At 43.6% G+C, this 21774-nt stretch overlaps 2 protein-coding genes across 2 annotated transcripts; both read right to left on the bottom strand.

Annotated features, from left to right (window-relative positions):
- Positions 1 to 452: 452 nt before the first annotated feature.
- LOC139447348 (uncharacterized) lies at positions 453 to 6286 on the bottom strand. The gene is made up of 3 exons (XM_071228653.1): positions 5906 to 6286; positions 1683 to 1794; positions 453 to 911 (listed from the first exon to the last, which is right to left on the bottom strand). Exons 1-3 carry the CDS (start codon positions 6284 to 6286, stop codon positions 517 to 519), a joined length of 888 nt encoding a protein of 295 aa, XP_071084754.1. The 3' UTR covers positions 453 to 516.
- Positions 6287 to 12654: 6368 nt separating this feature from the next.
- On the bottom strand, positions 12655 to 17643 carry LOC139447957 (tumor necrosis factor ligand superfamily member 6-like). Its single transcript, XM_071229460.1, has 3 exons — positions 17022 to 17643; positions 15019 to 15136; positions 12655 to 13956 (listed from the first exon to the last, which is right to left on the bottom strand). Exons 1-3 carry the CDS (start codon positions 17463 to 17465, stop codon positions 13559 to 13561), a joined length of 960 nt encoding a protein of 319 aa, XP_071085561.1. The 5' UTR covers positions 17466 to 17643; the 3' UTR covers positions 12655 to 13558.
- Between the last annotated feature and the right edge of the window lie 4131 nt (positions 17644 to 21774).

The following is a 21774-nucleotide window of genomic DNA, read 5'->3' as shown; positions in this document are numbered from 1 at the left end:
AATGGCGAGACTTGAATATATAGCGGGAATATTTCTATGGCGTTGAACAAAACACAAAAGAAACACACTAGTTGCAATGTGTAACGGATCTAGGGTGTATGTTTCAATAATGGCAATCTGACACTTCATTCATCTTGTGCTGCTACAATATATGTGTCACCCATTGTTACATCTTTGTGCAAACTCTGAAATTACCGTATGGCAAGACCCTGTCAAGATCCGGGTTAGAATTGAGCTACATCAACTCATGCACATCGCCAAAGGCGATTACCGGATCGGCTGGTTAGGTTCCCTGACCTGGATGATGCATGTCGATGTATCTCAATTGCGTAGCTCGATGCTCGTGATGTCAATCACTGGATTGTCTGGTCCAGACTTAATTATTTACAGACCGCCGTCTAACAGCTGGAACATTGCTGAGTGCGGCGTTAAAACAAACAAACCGTCGGGAAAGTTTCTTCTGTGTAAATAACCAGCACACTACAAAATTGTACACCACTATGTTACTGTTTGCGATCAGTCCCCTACGTAGTACAAGCCAAAGAAATTAGAAGGCGGATGTTGATAGACATATGACATGTTGCTGATAGCTACAGACACGTGATCGCCCTGCCTCAGTCTGACTGTAGCGGACAGATAACTCGTGCCGAACCTCTCGCTGGCTTCCGGTAAGGTCTTCTTGGCCATGATAATGGTAGTCTTGCCGAGTGTGGGCAGGTTTGCGTTGCTCCTCGTCATAATATGAACGGTTTTGTCAGGGTAACGGTGCCAGTCGTGGGTTTTGAGTGTGAGGCAGGAGTAGATGTGATAGAGGCCGCGCCGTTTGATTTGGAGGGTCTTGTTGTCGCAGATGACGCTTTTACTTACGTAGGCGGAATCGTTGGATTCATCAGTCCATTCTAGCGATCCACCTGAAAAGAATGTTCACAATTTTAAAACATACCGCGTGTAATTAACTGATACATATGTGTCTTATTGTGTAAACATACAAACCAAGTGTGTGTATAGATCCAAGCACCAGGCAGGGTAACAACAGGTGCCTTCTACGGGCAGACGCTCTATCCACTTGACCACAGAAACGGTTGTTTGTTTGTTTGTTTGTTTGTTTGTTGTTTAACGCCGCACTCAGCAATATTCAAGCTATATGACGGCGGTCTGAAAATAATCGAATCTGGACCAGACAGTCCAGTGATTGACGTTATGAGCATCGATCCACGCAATTGGGATACGATAACACGCATCAACCAAGTCAGCGAGCCTGAACACCCGATCCTGTTCGTCGCCTTTTACGACAAGCATAGTCGCCTTTTACGGCAAGCATAGCCGCCTTTTACGACAAGCATAGCCGCCTTTTACGACAAGCATAGCCGCCTTTTACGACAAGCATAGCCGCCTTTTACGACAAGCATAGCCGCCTTTAACGGCAAGCATAGTCGCCTTTTACGACAAGCATAGCCGCCTTTTACGACAAGCATAGCCGCCTTTTACGACAAGCATAGTCACCTTTTACGGCAAGACACAGAGGCGGTAACAATGTGACTGCCTGTCGGCGCGTACGACAATCATGGTGCATAGGTTACTTACTCTATCCTGGGATCCTAAACGTGCCGTCACGTTTACTTGAAAAGACAGTGTATGTGAGTGTTTTATTAGCCAATTGTTTTATTGAAATGTCTACTTACTTCGTTTCGATGCATCGCGGTTAAGATACAGATGGGCTCCGGTCTTTCGACTGAAGACATAATCGGCATCCGTTTGTTGAGCTCTGGACGAGGTGTTGGATTGAGCAGTGAACTGAATAGAAAGGCAATCTGATACAACACTGACTGATGAAATATTGGGAAATGGCATGCACATAATCTCATAGGTGTCTGGCAACCCACTTGTCATCAGTCCACAATGAAATAGTGTGAGAGGAGTGAGTGAGTGAGTGAGTTGGGTTTAACGCCGCTTTTAACAGTATTCCAGTTATATCACGGCGTGTCAGCTAAATGTGGGAGGAAAGTCCGAAGTGATGCAGGTCTCAGACGTTTACGAGCACGGGTATGGTGCTGACAAACCTAGAAACATAATCGGGACGAACCGGGATTGGAACCCAATCATAGGTTTCTGGCGTGCCCAAGGGACGCAACTCTGCACAGCGAATCGCGGCGCCTTAGGTGAGGTGAGGTGAGATGGTGTTTAACGTCGCGTCCAAGATTATTGCACTTATATAGCGACGTGCATGTACGTGTGTGTGTTTGTGTGTGTGTGTGTGTGTGTGTTGGGGGGGGGGGGGGGGCTTGTACTAGTCCGGACTAATGCCGATTTATAGTGCTAGCTCACTGAGATACCATGCCGCAGTTTAACATGAATATCCCACTCAGACACATACTGACTCCGAGCCCACCAGTCCTTGTTTTAGCCCCTTAATGCCGAGCGCCAGACAGGGTAACAACAAGTACCATCTTTTAACGTCTTTTGGTACGACGCGAGGGCTGGGTTGCATTTCTTATGCAGAACGATGTCACTGATGTGTCGGGGTTAACTGTCTCTTACTGACTCATTTGAGTAGTGACGTCTTCGTCAGTAACGCGTTTGCAACCACACTGTCTGCTATTCTACTTATCAAGCACAAACGTTTATGCAACATGACTTTGTTTGTTTGTCGTTTGTTTAACGCCGCACTCAGCAATATTCCTGCTATATGCCGGTGATCTGTAAATAATCGTGTCTGGACCTGACAATCCAGTAATTGACATCATGAGCATCGATCTTCGCAACTGGGATACGATGACATGCATCAATCAAGTCAGCGAGCCTGACCACCCGATCCCGCTAGCCGCCTCTTACGACAAACATAGTCGCCCTTTACGGCAAGCATGGGTTATTCTACTCCAGATCTTAACGGGTCTATAAATAAAAAGTTACTCATAGCTGTTATAAGCCTTACATGTGTCATTACATTACATTGTTATAAGCTGAGCTAATTTCCTGTATTAAGCTGAAACACTAAAACTACACCATGATTTCATCAGAGTACTGAAATCTAAGCACGAGTTGTGTAAATGGAGTACTTGGTTTCGGTTTACACTGTTCAAAGGCCCCGCGAATATGTACTCTTCAAAAAAAGAAACTTGACACCGACTTTCAAAATGTAATATAATGCGATTGTTTCAAAATAGGACACAGAAACCATAAATGAAACACTGTTTGAAGATCAATGTATACAATGTTCAAAACATTAATCGTGTCACCTAGACAGACACACGTACACGATACAGTTAATGTCACAGGGGTACAGAAAATGTCAGTATCGGTTGTGCCCACCACGTGCATCAATCACCGCTTGACACCGACGACCCATAGATGCAATCAAGTTGTCAATAACACGCTGTTGGATGTGCTGCCATTCATGCTGAAGTGCATCAAGAAGCGCCGGGGGGTGTTTGGGGCGGTGGATTCCTTCTGCGAACGCGTCGATCCAACTCGTCCCACAGATGCTCAATCGGGGACAAATCTGGTGACCGGGCTGGCCAAAGCTAATGTCTGGATGTTGTTGTGCCGTAAGAAGCCCTGACAAACATGTGCAATATGCGGTCGAGCGTTGTCCTGCTGGAACTGTCCGCCATGAACGTTGACGCGAGGAAGAACGTAAGGCTGCAGGATTAAGTCTCTGTAACGCACACCTGTCAATGCACCTGTCACATGCACGAGAGGCGTTCTACCACCGTGATGAATTCCGGCCCATACCATGACACTCCCGCCGCCAAATGGGACAACCTGCTGCACACAGTTGGGGGCGTAACGTTCACCCCGATGTCTGTAGACACGTGCGCGCCCAACAGCACGTGTGAGTAGGAACCGGGACTCGTCAGTAAACAGTACATTTTGTCCACCTTGCACGTGCCCATCTAACCCTCTGTTGGCACCAAAGCAGACGGTCCGCCAGATGACGTGGGGTCAATACATGACGTCGACCAGGTCTTCGTGCAAAAAGTCCAGCCTCCCTCAGTCTGTTGCGTACCGTTTGATCTGATATTCTGCGTACCCTGTGTGGTTGTAGACGTGGCTGTGGCAGTGCGGTCTCGGAGGTATCGCAGCCAGATGTATCGATCTTGTGCTTGGGTTGTAACCCTTGGTCTTCCTGACCTTGGTCTGTCGTCAATTCTGTTGGTGTTGTTGTATCGGGTCCACAGTGCAGAGATTGTCTGTCTGGATACGCCAGAGTGCCTGGCCACTTCTTGCTGAGTTGCTCCAGCTTGTAATCTCCCAATGGCGATGTTCCGTTGAGCTGCATTCAGTCTTGGCATTCTGTCACCGCCTCTACTGCCGTTATAAGGACTGTATGATCAGCCGTTGATGTGGATTTTTATACCCATTCAGCAGGGGGGCCTGCATGCTTAAATGCAGGCTCCTGTGCTGCACGTTTTTTTACAGGCGGTTGCGTTTGGATGAAGCTGTAAAATTGATCCCCAAACGCTACGTTTATGTGCTTTGCATGTGTTTTCGCGAATTATAGACACATCATCTTTCTGTTTGACTTATTTGGTTCTCATTTAATGTCATTATTTTAGATATTTGGCAAAAAGTGGTTGAACATCTGTCAAGTTTCTTTTTTTGAAGAGTATATGTGTCCCTCAGAGGAGTGATTGAGTAAGTGAGTTGGGTTTAACGCCGCTTTTAACAGTATTCCAGTTATATCGCGGCGTATCAGCTTAATCTGGGAGGAATGCCCGAAGTGATGCAGGTCTCAGACGTTTACCACTTCGGTGAAACCCACGAGCACGGGTATAGTGCTGACAAACCTAGAAACATAATCGGGCCGAACCGGGATTCGAACCCACGATCATACGTTTCTGCCGTAGACGACTGGGTCTCCCGTGCCCCCGTCCCTCAGAGGAAGGATCCATGGTTCCGAATCTCATGACATTGGCAAGGTTATCTTTTGTTTGACTAATGCTCGTGGGTTTCACGTATCAAAGTGGCAGGCTTCTACGACCAGTGTACTTTCAGCTGTCTTCCCTAATTTATCTGGCATCCCGAAATACTGTTTAAAGATCTTTTAAACTCATTCCTGTTTTTACACAAGGTTTGTGAATCAATAGTGACTGAGTGAGTGAGTATGGTTTTACGCCGCTTTTAGCAATATTCCAGCAATATCACGGCTGGAGACACCAGAAATGGGCTTCACACATTGTACCCACGTCGGGAATCGAACCCGGGTCTTTGGCGTGACGAGCAAACGCTTTAACCACTAGGCTACCTAGGGTAGAATAGGTCTTCAACAACCCCTTCTTGCAATAAAAGGCGATTATGCTTGTCGTAAGAGGCGACTAACTTGGTTGAAACATGTCATCGATGCTCATGATATCAATCACTGGATTGTCTTGTCCAGACTCGATTATTTACAGACTGCCGTCGTATAGCTGGAATATTGCTGAGTGCGGCGTAAAACAACAAACCAAGCCTTTTCTGGCTAAGACATTGAATCAGTATGTTACACGCCGTTTGAGTAACATTCGAGCCGGGTGGTCAGGCTCGCTGACTTGGTTGATGCATGTCATCGATCTAAATTGCGTGGATCGTTGCTCATGATGTCAATCACTGGATTGTCTGGTCAAGACTCGCTTATTTTACAGACAGCCGTCATATAACTGGAATATTGCTGAGTGCGGCGTTAAACAGCAAACAAACAAACAAACAAACAAAACATTCGAGCCATATCGCGACGGAGACACCATGATCCAGGTTCAGTGATAAAACCATGATCTTATGGGTGTCACTTTGGTGAAAACACTTATCAGGCGTCGTGCATATTCCAAAATTATTTTTTGATGAATTATCATCCCTTTATCTAAAATATATAATACAAATACAAATATTTCTCTGAAGACAGTCATGAATGAGGGCTTTAAAAACTTACGAGCGTCAACAGCATCTGTAGACCCCCGATATTCTGCAGACAGCACAAACAGGACGAGCCAGGCATTTCAAGCACAAAAAGATCCTCCAGATCGGAAATGTTGCTTGTGCCCGGATGTACGCCTATGTCCGCGCAGCCCGTGCATAACGTGTTGGTAAGAACTTCAGACACTTCTGCTGACTGACCGTCGTTGACGGCGTGCTGGGAGTGGTGATAGTACCAATAGAACACACCCACTGCATTAACAGACAACGACAGAACAAGAGCAGCCGTAACGATGCAGCGTTTAGTCGTGCAGGATCTCCTTGGAATTGGTTGTGTTTCTGTCTGTGATTGGAAATGTTCCACTCTCAGATAACTGTCCTCTGGCGTGTCGGCCATTGTTGTTCAATTCGCGGGCCAATTGCTGTTTGTATTTCCTGCTACTTGACCCAACAGGGAAGGTGCACCCATATTGTTCTCCCGTCAACCCGGGGACGTTTACAGATAATCATTGACGTACAGTAGGGGTAGTATAGTGGTTAAAACGTTCGCTCATCACGCTGAAGGCCCGGGTTTGATTCCCTGAACTGACATGTCAGTGAGTTAAAATTTAACGTCGCATCGGCATTATTTCAGCCATATAGCGACGAGACCAAGTTAAGATTAAGATATATACGATTTAGTTATTAATGCAAGTTTTTATTTTTTATTTGAAAATAATATATTTCGAAACAATTTATGAAACATATTTGAGCATAACAATGTTATATATACAGTTTTAAAACACGGGCTATAGGCCACCAGTAACCAAAGCTAGGCCACCTCGCTGGGGATCATGGGGACTTACAATACCTCTGCTTCCTGCATGATACCCCAGCAGGATTTACGTCATCACTTTAGCTACTGGTGGTTGTGAACAATACTCGCCAATATTAAAAAAATACTCAGCAATGAGTTGGCTTAAAAACACCCGTTGATGATAGTTACATCGATGATGTAGGATTACGTGTCACACAGGGAGACAATACTTTTACGATACTTTAACCCCCTGGACAGAGCCTTCAATAAAGTCAGTAGATAATAGCATCACACCAAATTTAAAAATAAGCATTTTATTATTCACATACATATTTAAAATTTATATTCACAGACCAATTGCTTTTAAATAGCTGATGATAACATGCCCGCTTACACGGGAAAAGAGATATTTCTGATTTGCGCTTTGATAATGTGAATCCCTTGCGTGAACTAAAATGAGCTGAATTTATGAAGGCAACACAACATAGCACATTGAGGTTAACAGAGAACATAATTGATTGACAATGGCGAACTATACTTATTACATACAATCAATGGTGGAACCGCCTCCGGGGTTCAATCCCCGGCCGCGTCATACCAAAAGACGTTAAAAAATGGTACTTGTTGTTACCCTGTCTGGCGCTCGGCATTAAGGGGCTAAAACGAGGACGGGTCGGCTCGGAGTCAGTATACTGTGTCTGACTGGGGTATCCATGTTAAACTGCGACATATGGTATCTCAGTGAGCTAGCACTATAAATCGGCATCAGTCCGGACAAGTACAAGCAGCCACACACACACACACACACACACGTGCATGCACGTCGCTATATAAGTGCAATAATCTTTGGCGCGACGTTAAACCCCATTTCACCTCAGCTCACCTCATTCGTCCACCTTTCGTCGCTATTTACGTGCATTTCACCTCACCTCACCAATCATTGGTGGATAACAGCATTTCAGATATTACTTAAATGTGTGCAGTCCACTTCTGCTGCCCATCGCCTAACTTATTCCTTCTGGTGTAACTTAGCCACTTTCAGGCTTCTATAACTGAATATGTATTTTGCGCTTGATGCACAAACAAACGCAGGTCCACGGAAGGGGGGCAGAATTTTTGTTTGGAGATTAGATATTTTCATGTAATTAAATCTATGAGCCTGAATGTTTTTTTTAGAAAAACACCTTGGAACAATTTATTTTTTGTGGCCGACAATCTCATTTTTTTACAACAATCTGAGGCATATTTCTTTTTCATGAATTTCATAAGACAATCTATTTGTTTCGATAGAATCCCAGTACCCCCTTCTCCACCGAATATCAAGTGGTCGGTGTCCTGGGGTGCCACATTGCAAGCTCTCTGGTATTCCCAATACTCGAACTACAATCTCAGCACAAAATGTATTACCAAACGTCCGTTGACTATTGCACTAACCGCAACTTTGCATTTTGTGACCTATAATTGTACATATAATTATTTAAACATACTTTTGAGATTCGATATTTTTAAATTCATTTTGTTTAGATTTAAACTATCTGAATGGGGTTCTTTTAAAGGAAAACGCCTTGGGACAATATATTTTTTGTGGCAGACAATTTCTTTTTCAACAGTGAGAATATCAAATGGTCCTTAATAACGGTTACTGTATAAGTTAAATCTCCTCTCATTACAGGGGACACGGGTGGCCCAGTCGTCTAATTCGCTGTGCAGAGTTGCGGCCCTTGGGCACGCCAGAAACCTGTGATTGTGGGTTCGAATTCCGGTTCGCCCCGATTATGTTTCTAGGTTTGTCAGCACCATACCCGTGCTCCTGGGTTTCACCGAAGTGGTGAACGTTCTGAGACCTACATCACTTCGGGCTTTCCTCCCACATTACGCTGATATAACTGGAATACTGTTAAAAGCGGCGTTAAACCCAACTCACTCACTCACTCACTCCTCTCATTACAATGGCTGTTACTCCTAGTATCGGACAACATCGACATAGCGGTTGTATTATGTGTGAAATAAACACATTATGTATTTACAGTAACCTACGTTTATAACGAACACGGTTATAACGATCTGACCAATACAACGAACTTGCGTTTAGTCCCGGCTATTTGTTGTATATATGCTGTATGTTTGCTTATTACGAACTACGATTATTCCGAACTAAAATACCCGTGAAGATCCGGGGAAGGATAGGTCTTCAGCAACCCATGCTTGCTGTAATAGGCGACTGTGCTCGTCAGAGGCTACTAACGGGATCGGGTGGTCAGACTCGCTGATTTGGTTGATGCATGTCATCGTATCCCAATTGCGTGGATCGATGCTCATGATATTAATTACTGGATTGTCTGGTCCAGACTTGATTTTTTACAGACCGCCGTCAAATAGCTGGACTATTGCTGAGTGCGGCGTTAAACAACAAACAAACGAACAACAAACGAACTAAAATTAGTGGTCCCTTTGAGCTCGTTGTAACCGTAGTTTACTGTTTTTCTATTCTGGGGCACAAACTCATGCCGGTTTCACATTTGTCTATTAAAATGATATTTCACACGGCGTCGAAACTCTAGATCCATCTGTGTATTTACATAACCAGGAAATGATCTTAACTTGAAGCCGTGCACACATAAAGATCATCGCTTAACTCATGGTATACGAATTTCCGGAATGAGTCATTGTATGACGCTTAAAATATCACTAATTATACATGTAGCTTGAAAAACGATAAAATTGTTTTGATGATTAGGAGATAAAAAATACTGTGTTTTCAATGAAAAAGTTGCTTACTTGTATATCTGATAGCGCTAAACGGAGTTAAAGCCGAATCCGCAGTGTGTTTATCTCCATTCTACCATGGACCGCCTCCGTGGTCTAGTAGTAGAGTGTCCGCCCAGAGAGATGAATGCCCGGGGTTCGATCCCCGACCGCGTCATACCAAAAGACGTTAAAAGATGGCACTTGTTGTTACCCTGTCTGGCGCTCGGCATTAAGAGGCTAAAACGAGGACTGGTCGGCTCGGAGTCAGCATACTTTGTCTGAGTGGGGTATTCATGTTAAATTGCGGCATGGCATCTCAGTGAGCTAGCACTATAAATCGGCATCAGTCCGGACAAGTACAAGCAGTCACACATACACATACACACACACACACACACACACACACACACACACACACACACACACACGCGCGCGCGCGCGTGCATGCACATCGCTATATAAGTGCAATAATCTTGAGCGCGACGTTAAACCCCATTTCACCTCACCTCACCTCATTCGTCCACCTTTTTAGAATGGTTTCCGGTCAGAAATTGTTCTTGTGGACCGTAACCACACCTTGAACAATAGTCACATAAGCCTACCTTTGTCTTGCTGATATGATTGTTTTCGTTTAGGGTAAGTGTGAATGCTGGTAAGAGTGATTTGAAAATCAAAATAAAAAGGAGGGTTTTCAAAGAAAATTAAGAAAACTGATGAGAAATCAATGGTTGTTTTGTTATTTGGCCTAGTCGGAAAATCTTCCCCACCCTAGTGAAACCTTATGTAACAATGAAGGGTATTTCATTGCATATTCTAAGTTCATCATTCAATGTGTACTTTCTCGGGTTCTAAGTAGTTATGAGGAATAATTAGTGAGTGAATGAGTGAGGTTTTACGCCGCTTTTAGCAATATTCCAGCAATATAACGGCGGGGGACACCAGAAATGGGCTTCACACTTTGTACCCATGTCAGGAATCGAACCCGGGTCTTCGGCGTGACGAGTGACGAGTGACGGCGACGGCGAGTGACGAGTGACGGCGTGACGAATAATTGAGACAGTGTTGAGAGACGGGCAGTTCTGGGTCATTGATGCTTTTTGTAAATCACCTATCCAAACTAAATAGGTGTCGTTTTATAACCAGTGGACTTTAGCACGTTCATTTTCTTGATTTGGACTTTGAACACATTGCTATTGAGTTGATGCCAACAAACCCAACCTCATTTATGACTTCAACTAATATCGGTTAAAGGTGACTACACGGTAGCTAAGGGGATTATGCAGACATTTAATATTGTATTTAATGCTTGTCGTGAGGGATTGGGATGCTCAGATGTGTCACCTGTCTGATTGTGTTTCACCGTACACCGATGACATGCTATCAACCAGAGAGCCTGACCGCCCGATCCCGTTAGTCGCGTCTTACGACAAGCATAGTCGCCTTTTACGGCAAGCATGCGTTGACAGGTCCATATATGAACTATGCACAGCTTGTTACTCCAGGTGACTGCTGCGTTACGCAGCAGGTGACTGCTGCGTTACGCAACATCAGGCCTACCAAAGAAAACCAACAGAAAGCTAGCAAACTATGGAATATGGGCACACTTGAAATAGAAGTTGCCATAATTTACAAAGAGACAATGCCCATAAAGTCTGAATCGAAACGAAAAGAACTATTTACATTTTCATTGGAACAGTTAGTCTGTTTTTTGTTTTTTTGGTTTAAGGCCGCACCCAACAATATTCCTGCTATATGACGGCGATCTGTAAATAATCGAGTCTGGACCAGAAAATCCAGTGATTGATATCATGAGCATCAACAAAGGCAGCGAGCCTGACCACCCGATCACTTTAGTCGCCTTTTACGACAAGCATGGGCTGCTGAAGACCTTTTCTTACCACGCAGATGTAAACCACCGCTCATTGTAACGGTTAATACTCATCGAGGCAACCATCATCGACAAACCGATCGTCATGTTTGAAATGAACACAGAAATAAATGAATGCACAAAATAATGCCGGTTTCACATTTGTTTATCAATAGAATATTTCACACGACATGACGTTCCAAATACATGCATGTATCAACACCAGGAAATAATCTAAACGTGAAGTCATGCACACGCATCACGTTACAAGGATTTCCCGAATGAGTCATGTGTGGCTCTTTATATGCAGGGGCGGTCAGGTAGCCTTGTGGTTAAAGTGTTCGCTCGTCACGACGAAGACCCGGGTTCGATTCCCGACATGAGTACAATGTGTGAAGCCCATTTTCTGGTGTCCCCCGCCGTGATATTGCTGGAATATTGCTAAAAGCGGCGAAAAATCACACTCACTCACTCAGTCAATATGCAAATAATTATCACTTTACATATATACAAATAACTGTGTTGCCTAACAAGAATTTCATAACAGTGTATTAATGTAACTTGGCATTATTTGAAAGAGAAGGGTTAGGCTGATTGGAATTGAAACAATGAGTGAAGGAGTGTTTCTTGTTTAACGCCGCACTCAGCAACATTCCAGCTATATGACGGCGGTCGGTAAATATTCGGGTCTGGACCAGACAATCCAAAGACTGACATCAGGAGGATCGATCTTCGGATACGAAGTCATGCATCAACCAAGTCAGCGAGCCTGACCAACCGATACCGTCAGTCGCCTTTTACGGCAAGCATGGTTGCTGAAGACCTAGTCTAATCATGACATTCAACGAAGGAGTGAGCGAGCGATCGGAGCTAGCGAAAATATATGACGACATGCCCTAAGACGTTTGCTAGTTTTGGTGAAACCCACTGCACTGCAAGAATCAACGTGAATAGCAATCTACATGACATCCGTTATACAAGGCATTCAACATGCAGATCCCTTGACTTTGTGAGGGAAAATGATTGAAATGCGGCCCGGGCTGAGCTCTGCTTTACGTGTTAATTGGAACACTGCTAATGAATTGAAAATTATATTTTCAGTTTATTTAATTTATCTTTCACCATCTCTCACAAACTCCGCATAAATTATTTGTTTTGAAGCTGTGAAGAAACTGTCACAATTCAATTTCCAGTTGTAAAAGCCAGACTCGTTTATCAATGATCTCATATTTGACATTATACAAACATGTCCAAATTTTGGTGCGAAGACTAAAATGAAATTTACACATATATATTTAAGCACCGTTTTCCTAATAATCCTTACATCATGGTTTACTAGTTATAAGTTTTATACAGTATTTCTTGTTTGTCCCCATTCCATTTGTGTCTTTAGCATACATGTACATATACATTCTGTAATAAGCATGCATCCGCCCATGTATGTATTTTGCTTTGACGAATAATAGATGACTTGCATCACAGCAACCTCAATTATTCAGTGTAACATATCGCCATTCTATTACGATACAAACCATAAACCCACTCGCCACCATGACTTCGTTGGGAGCCCGATTCAAATAACACGATGCTTGAAATAGCCGTCCAATCACATATATCAGTGACACTTGGCGTAATGGCGGCGTAAGGTCCAGGGTACATATGATAGAATGGAGATATGATATCCTGATTAACCGAGGGTGGTGAAAGAGAAGAGCTTTGTTGAAACGAACTTCGTTGGGAGCCCGATTCAAATAACACGACGCTTAAAATAGTCGTCCAATCACACTTCACTCATGAATGACATGTCCTGTAATGGTGGCGTATGGTCCAGGGTACATATGATAGAATGGAGATATAATATCCTGATTGACCAAGGATGGTGAAAGAGAAGACCTTTGTTGAAACGAATGAATGAGTGGTATTTTCCAGCTGTATCAAATATAATGTCTGGTCGGGCCATGTGCCTGATCAGTCATTGTAACCTCCCGAACCTCATTAGCACAGGGAACAGGAAACTGGGAGCCGCCATGCTGGAATGGATGTAGACCAAACATGCTTGCATGTACAAGTCACCTCATAATACCAAGACCGCGGTAAACTCAACTCTCTCACGCATTATTCTTTACTTCTTTTGTGTCAATGTACTGTAATTTAGTTCACGAGTCCTGTCTAGATGATTCCTTTTCCAAAATGCATATAGATTGTTTCACACCAGATCAACCTAATTCTTAAAAACACTGCAAATACCCGCTGGCAGTTCACTCCCCTACGTAGTACAAGCCAAAGAAATTTGATGGCGGATATCGGTAGACATGTGACATGTTGCTGACAGTGACAGACACGTGATCATCCTGCCTCAGTCTGACTGTAGCGGACAGATAACTCGTGACGAATCTCTCGCTGGCTTCCGGTAAGGTCTTCTTGGCCATGAGAAGAACAGTGCGCCCCAAATTCGGCAGATGGGCGTTGCTTCTTCTGATGGTATGTAAGACGTTGTCAGGATGTTGACGTGGTTGGTGAGTTTTGAACGTGAAGAAGGAGTAGACGTGATATAGGCCAGGTTTTGTTATGTGAAGATTCTCTCCATCACTTTTGATGTCGATCCCTTTGTAAGCTGAGCCGTAGCCGTAGTCCTGATTCCATTGTAAGGACGGCGCTGCGAATGAAATGGGTGACGGAAATGGAATATAATATTAGTGTGTGTGTGAGTTGGGTTTAACGCCACTTTTAACAGTATTCCAGTTATATCACGGCGTGTCAGCTTAATGTGGGAGGAAAGCCCGAAGTGATGCAGGTCCCAGACGTTTACCACTTCGGTGAAACCCACGAGCACGGGTAGTATGGTGCTGACAAACCTAGAAACATAATCGGGGCGAACCGGGATTCGAACCCACAATCATAGGTTTCTGGCGTGCCCAAGGGACGCAACACTGCACAGCGAATCGCGGCTCCTTAGACGACTGGGCCACCCGTGCCCCCGTATTCAATCTGAAGAATTGATACCCTGTTCTACTAAATTCATATATACCTCGTCTGCGATTTACGTTTTGGGAACTTTCATATGGTCCCTGTTATTTAGCCCTTATGAATGAGTGAGTGAGTATGGTTTTACGCCGTTTTTAGCAATATTCCAGCAATATCACGGCGGGGGACACCAGAAATGGGCTTCACACATTGTACCCATGTCGGGAATCGAACCCGGGTCTTCAGCGTGACGAGCGAACGCTTTAACCAATAGGCTACCCGACCGCCCTAGCCCTTATGAAAGGAAATCTGAATTCTGCCATAACATTTAATAATCCAGCATTCTGATTGGTCCGCCAGCAATATCTAATCTAAATTGGAATTTTATTCAGTTTATTACTCGTTACTTCGAAGGAAAAGATGTATTTCAAAAGATTTATATCTCAAATCTGTTCCGTGGGCGTTCCAAACTCCGTTTTAGTAAGGAATCAAATTTACGGGCAACAGCCTACGTTCAAAATTTCGAAATTGAACAGTGACGGTGAGGTGGTCTGGTGGTTAAAGCCTTCGCTCCTCACGGCGAAGACCGGGGTTTAATTTCCCACATGAGTACAGTGTGTGAAGCCCAATTTGGTCCCCCGATATGTTGGTTAATTGCTAGAAGCAACGTATAACCATACGTACTCACTCACAATTGAGCAGTAGTTTCTGTCCTAATTCACATCCATTTCTACATAATGTCAACCGTACGTACAATCCGACTTCAGGGCATCGCTGTCTACGTAGAGGTGAGCTCCAGTGCCTTCGTCAGTTCCTGGTGCTTCGCTTGGGATTGTGCCTGACTGTGTGTGTTTGTAGAACCTGTTCGTGAACTAAACAGATACAAATTCTGTATATGGTTGCAATTTGTGGAATCAAAGTAGTAACATTGATCACGGATTTGTGATTCTGGAAATACATTCTGTGTTTCCGTGCTTGTTTAATCTAGTTTAACTACAAGTACATTATCTTAACCTTATTAAAAAATGTATGACATCAAGATACCCCTAGTTGTTATCGTGATTGTTAAAAATAACAGTTATCAGGTATCTATCTTCGTTTACATGTGGGGGCACGGGTTGCCCAGTCGTCTAAGGCGCCGCGATTCGCTGTGCAGAGTTGCGTCCCTTGGGCATGCCAGAAACCTATGATTGTGGGTTCGAATACCGGTTCGCCCCGATTATGTTTCTAGGTTTCTCAGCACCATACCCGTGCTCGTGGGTTTCACCGAAGTGGTAAACGTCTGAGACCTGCATCACTTCGGGCTTTCCTCCCACATTAAGCTGACACGCCGTGATATAACTGGAATACTGTTAAAAGCGGCGTTATAAACCCAACTCACTCACTCACTCGTTTACATGCGTACCGTTATACGACTCAAGAAGACGTTTATCTGTTTTACAAGCGGAAATTTGAGCTCCATTACCAAATGTCAATCCAGACTAACAGATAGAAACCTTATAAGCCGAATGTGTTTCTGTATGATAGATATCAATTATAGAGAAGAACTATTGTATTGTGCGAGCCTATGTATGGAGAGCACGAGGGTAATTCTAGCTGTATCATGCACTTAGAGGTAATTTCACTGGCAGATGTAACTATTGAAATCACATATGAAGAAACTGCGCAATTTATGTTATTGTACCAAATCATTAGAAGCCGCGTTTATAGGGCCAACTAGACATCGAGCATCTTCCCGAGGCAAGAGAGTTAACTGACTTCAAAAGTCCAGTTTCCACCCTTGCCGAACTAGGATGGAATTCCTGGACTCGATCGTAGCGCCACCAGTGGCTATTACGAGTTATGTCCCTTCTATGCCTCTCCTATGGACCAATCAGATTCCCTCTCTCGTATCACTTGCTTTTGCTTCAAAAAAATGGCGGCGCCCAGTCAAGACGCTCTGATCGATAATCAAGATCTATATTGTGATAAAACGGGTCTTACATCGCGAAGTGCATCAAATCACGTGAGCGCATTGATTAAAAGCATGAACAAAATTGCAAAATATCTGTTGACAACGAATGGTTTTCAAATCCTGCTATCGCCCGAAATCTGCATGACAGTTTACGAACTGAATTTCGCTTTCGTTGCGCGATTGTGATTGGCCTATGCATAGACTAGTTAGTCCAGCCAAAACGTAACTCCATAATACCAGCCTAGTTCGGCAAGGGTGGACACTTGACTTTTTATAGTCAGTTAAGTCACTTGCCTCGGGAAGATGGACATCGAGAAACATCTGTATAAACTTATTGCGCAGTATTCTGATGAGCGAGTTGACACTGCTTCGGGGCATGGTGCTTATCGAAAGTAGTTCCTGACTTCGCTTGGGTACCGCAATTGTGAATTTATCAGATCGTGATAACCTATTCACACTGGATTATGCTATCGGTAGGATAATCTAGTTGGGTAAACTAGTGAGCACTCAGCAATATTCCAGCTATATGACGGTGGTCTGTAAATAATGGAGTCTGGATCAGACAATCCAGTGATTGACATCATCGATGACATATATCAACCAAGTCAGCGAGCCTGACCACCCGATCCCGTTACTCGCCTCTTACGACAAGCATAGTCGCCTTTTACGGCCAGCATGGTTTGCTGAAGACTTATTCTAGCCCGGATCATCACGGGGATTTAATATATGAAGTGTAAATCATAGAGTCTCAATGTCATATTTCAATATATTTTTGTGTGTTATGTTTGGGTGTAATTACTCACTATCGAGGCGAGTCTCCATAATCCTTCAGCATTTTGTAAACAACACAAATAGGATGATCCCGTCACGTGACGCACGTAAAGCCCGTGCAAGTCAGACTTGTAAGTGCCCGGCTGAACACCAAGTGACCCGCAGTCCGTGCAAACCGTGCCCTCATCGTGCAACACCGACACAAGAGCCTCAGCTCGCGGACCGTCATTCCTTTCGCGTCCAACAGCTCTCCAGAGGTACACTGCGCCTATGATATTGACCCCCAGTGACACTAAGAGTACAGCTACACCGAAGTACAGCTTCGCCCTGCGTGAGTCTCCGTCGCAGCGTCCTGCAGTAGCGTCCCTTTGATGTGGGCGGTGTTCCACTTTACTGCTTTCCAACATACCAGATGCATCATCACACAGCTTGTATTTTGCCTTGCGAGGTTCAGTGTGCACGGTCAGGACCGCCATTTTAATCGTGGGACGCTATCTTCCTGGTAAGCGACGTTTTCGTGGAAATGTAGGTGAAAGGTCGACCAAGCTTCCTGATTGAGCCGACATGAAGGCGTGTAAAAAGGCGACAGGCGCACTCGCACATTGTACAAACCGATTGCCAAGCACTCCAAAGTCTAGACTGAGTGCTTGGCAATCGGATTGTTGTTTACAAACACAGACAACGCGGTGGATCTATTTATGAAGCCAGTCGATAGATTCCTGGGGAATCAGTATTATTCGGAAAAGTGAAATGAGGTGTGGAGAAATGGGTTTAGCGTAGCGTTGTTAATAAACTGCGGTAAGATATAATAACACTGCGGTAAAAAGGAATACTGCGGTAAATAGAGGTTATCACGCGAGTGTGTTTGGGGATGGTAAATATCCTGCATTAGGAATAAACATTTTATTTAGCGAGCCTTTGTTCACAAACATTACCGAGACATTGCAAGTTTTCCTGAAATGCGCGCATTAATATTTATTACGTCACAGGGTAAGTGATGTGTCAGTCGGACAGTGACAGTAGCCAATATAGTTCCAACTGAAATCTGTTTTTTGTACAGTGGCGAAGCAACATATACGCAAAACAACAACTGTTTTTAATTGTCTTGCGCGGCATTCCATCGGTCTGTCCGCTGGAGTAACTGCCCTTTGTCAAAGGACAGCTACTCTAACCCTAGTCTATGAGACGTCACGGCCAGACATTGTTGACAGTCGGTCTGTCCTGTCATAACGTTAAGAAGTGTAGTCAGATGTACACACAGCGACAAAACGAAACAAGGTAACAATTCAAACATATTTCGGCCAAATCCAACTATTTTAATTTGTGGAGAAGGTTTCAAGCCGCAGAGGTCTACAAGCACGGATATGGCTACTGATCCCGTTTGGCTAGGCCTCGTGCCCTCTCAAAATTGTTTCGAAATTTATATCTCCAAAGTTGCCAAAACTTATAAAATGCCTTAGCTACGTCACAGTTAGACGCTGATTTTCAGAAGATTAGACTGTTCTTTTGATAGCAATTATACCTGTACTTTATCCAGATTCCCGATGGTTAATTCTGACTCGATCGCCGAATGACGAGGGCGACGCCATGTTTGTTTATAAACAGTGAATATCCGTTTTCATCCGTTGGCTTTATCCTGCCGAGAAACCTACCCATTATATGATAAATTGTAATACATACTGCGTTAAACTGTAATACCTTCACTGCGGTAAATTGTAATAAAACTGCGGCAAATTGTAATAACCACTGCGGTAAATTGTAATAAAATATGATTCATTTGCAAATATACAGAGACACATGCATGAAGTGTTAAATGTGCAACTAATTAGCTGTTAGGAAATCAAAATCGGGACTTTGAAACGACTGAATTCATCAAGACCATTATGCATTAAATTCTTAGTATTTGTATTTACTCAAAACAAAATTCGAGGTACAGTGTTTGTTCGACCTGAACATGATCAATTCCAACCTCAGTTGTATCAATTTCTGTCAATTGTAACAAACTGCGGCAAATTGTAATAACATCTCTTAATCCTTCCAATTCCAAACGGAATTCGAGTTCCAGTGCTTGTTCGACATGCACATGATCAATTCCATGCTCCAGCATGTTTGATTAAATATTTAAAAAAACCGATTTTGTTTCAATCTCCAGTGCCATCCCTATTAAGATGCAGGTGAGCAACTTGTAAATAAAACTATATGGAAAATCACATGCCAGTTGTTTTATATAGTTTTTTTTATTATTCAGCGTTGGGAAAAGCCCATTTCTTGAAATGTCAGTTTGGTGAATTGTCCGAGTGGAGAAATGTCCTCCGTTCGTGATCAAGACATCACAATCAGGCAAAATATATATATATTCAGAGCTCCAGATAAGCTGCGTATCTGCGTAAAATACGCATCAGAAATGCAGAAATATGCAGTAAAATAAAATCCAAGCGTATCAAATACGCAACAAACATTAGATACGCTTCAAAAATAAAACTTGTCCGTATCATCAAAATATTGTGAAGTAACCCTGCGTATTCGATTAGCAAATCAGCAACTTATTTTGAAATTATAAACGGGCATTCCGTCAACCTTGCCAAACTGCACGATGACAGTTACATCATGATCATTTGTCATCACAATTTCTTGTGCAAGTATCGTGGTATTTTTTAGTCCTATAAAGCTCTCGAACCCCCACGACACCAGTTTGCAGGGACAAGATGAATAGTGTTTTTAAATATTTAACTTAAATACACAATTACTGATACCCAATGATTTTAAAATGCATGGGTAAAATACCCATAACACCAAAAGCTTATCTGGAGCTCTGTATATACCTACTTACTGGAATAGAAATTCGTTTCCTGACATGTGGCATACCAAGGAGCCACAGGTGAGCTCTCTCCTTGTTCAGATGTGGAACATCACCCCTCCATATCGAAACGACCGCCTTCGTGGTCTAGTGGTAGAGCGTCCACCCGGAGAGCGGAAGGTCCGGGGTTCGATCACCGGCCGCGTCATACCAAAAGACGTTTAAATATGGTACTTCTTGTTACCCTGTCAGGCGCTCGACATTAAGGGGCTAAAACAAGGACTGGTCGGCTCGGAGTCAGTATACTGTGTCTGAGTGGGGTATTCATGTTAAACTGCGGCATGGTATCTCAGTGAGCTAGCACTATAAATCGGCATCAGTCCGGACTAGTACAAGCAGCCACACACACACACACACACACACACGTACATGCACGTCGCTATATAAGTGCAATAATCTTGGACGCGACGGTAAACCCCATTTCACCTCGAAACGGGACTGTACTGCAACAAACCGGTTAAAAAAAAAACCTGTTTGAAGTAAGAAGGGATCGGGTGGTCAGGCTTGCTGACTTGGTTGATGCATATCATCATATCCAAATTGCGTGAAACGATGCTCATGATATCAACCACTGGAGTGTCAGGTCCAGACTCATTTATTTACAGACCAATATATAGTTCGAATGTTGCGGAGATGTCGGTTAAACAACAAACAAAACAAAAAATCGGATGAGAACACATGGCCATGCATGGCCTGAGTGATAGTCTAGACAAGAGAGTTGACACTGTTGCCAGGCAGAACACAGTGTGAATGAGATAAGAACCTGCTTGACGTTAACAGTAATACTATGTCTGACCTCCAGTTACAGCTCTAATGTATAATGTCAGCTAACGTTATTGACATGAAGGACCGGAAACACACTTTAAATTTGAAATTTAATGCCCTGATGATCTACGAACCTGGCCTTGACACATCTGTTTATTTGTATGGTGTGCAGGCGGTTCACCTCAGCAGTGAATGTATATGACTCTAGGCCGACATATGTTTACAAACCATGTCACATGGATAACAGTATTACAACACCGTTGTTTGAAACTAGGTTATAGCTGTACTGAATGCTGTATAAGTGAAGATACATTGGGTTTATTGTAGTAAAAAAACAAGCATCACTACTTCTACTACTACCACCACAACTAATTCCTCTACTATCACCACTCCTGCTTCCTCTACGACTACTACTACTACTACTACTACTACATCTACTACCACTACTACTTCAACTACCACTACTACTACAAAAACAACTTCCACTACTGCTGCCACCACCACTACTTCTACAAATACAACCACTTCTTCGACCGCCCCTACCACCACCGCGACTACTACTACTACTACTATTATTATTACTTCCCTTACCACCACTAGTTTGTTTGTTTGTTTGTTAACGCCGCACTACTCCAGCTACATGCGTATGACGGCGGTTTGTGCCCGTGAAGATTCCGGGGGAGAATAGGTCTTCAGCAACCCATGCTTGCCGTAAAAGGTGACTATGCTTGTCGTAAAAGGCGACTAACGGGATCGGGTGGTCAGGCTGGCCGACTTGGTTGATGCATGTCATCGATCCCAATTGCGTGGATTGATGTTCATGATATTAATCACTGGATTGTCTGGTCCAGACTCGATTATTTACAGATCGCCGTCATATAGCTGGAATATTGCTGAGTGCGGCGTTAAACAACAAACCAACCAACATAATCGAGTCAGGACCAGACAATCCAGTGATTGATATCATGAGCATCGATCCAGGCAAACAACGCCATGCATCAACCAAGTCAGCGAGCTTGATCACCACCTACATCCAGTACTACTACTTGTACTACTACTACTACTCCTACTCATATTAGTACTAATACTACTTACTGTTAATACTACTTCTATTACAACTACTGATGCTACTACAAGACCAGTGACGATCCGGGAAGAGTCGA

The sequence above is a fragment of the Haliotis cracherodii genome, unplaced genomic scaffold, assembly GCF_022045235.1.
Source record: "Haliotis cracherodii isolate W230 unplaced genomic scaffold, xgHalCrac1.p SCAF_7, whole genome shotgun sequence".
Lineage (NCBI taxonomy): Eukaryota > Metazoa > Mollusca > Gastropoda > Lepetellida > Haliotidae > Haliotis > Haliotis cracherodii.
Note: the sequence above shows the minus strand (reverse complement) of the source record. Positions and strands in the feature narration are given on the sequence as shown.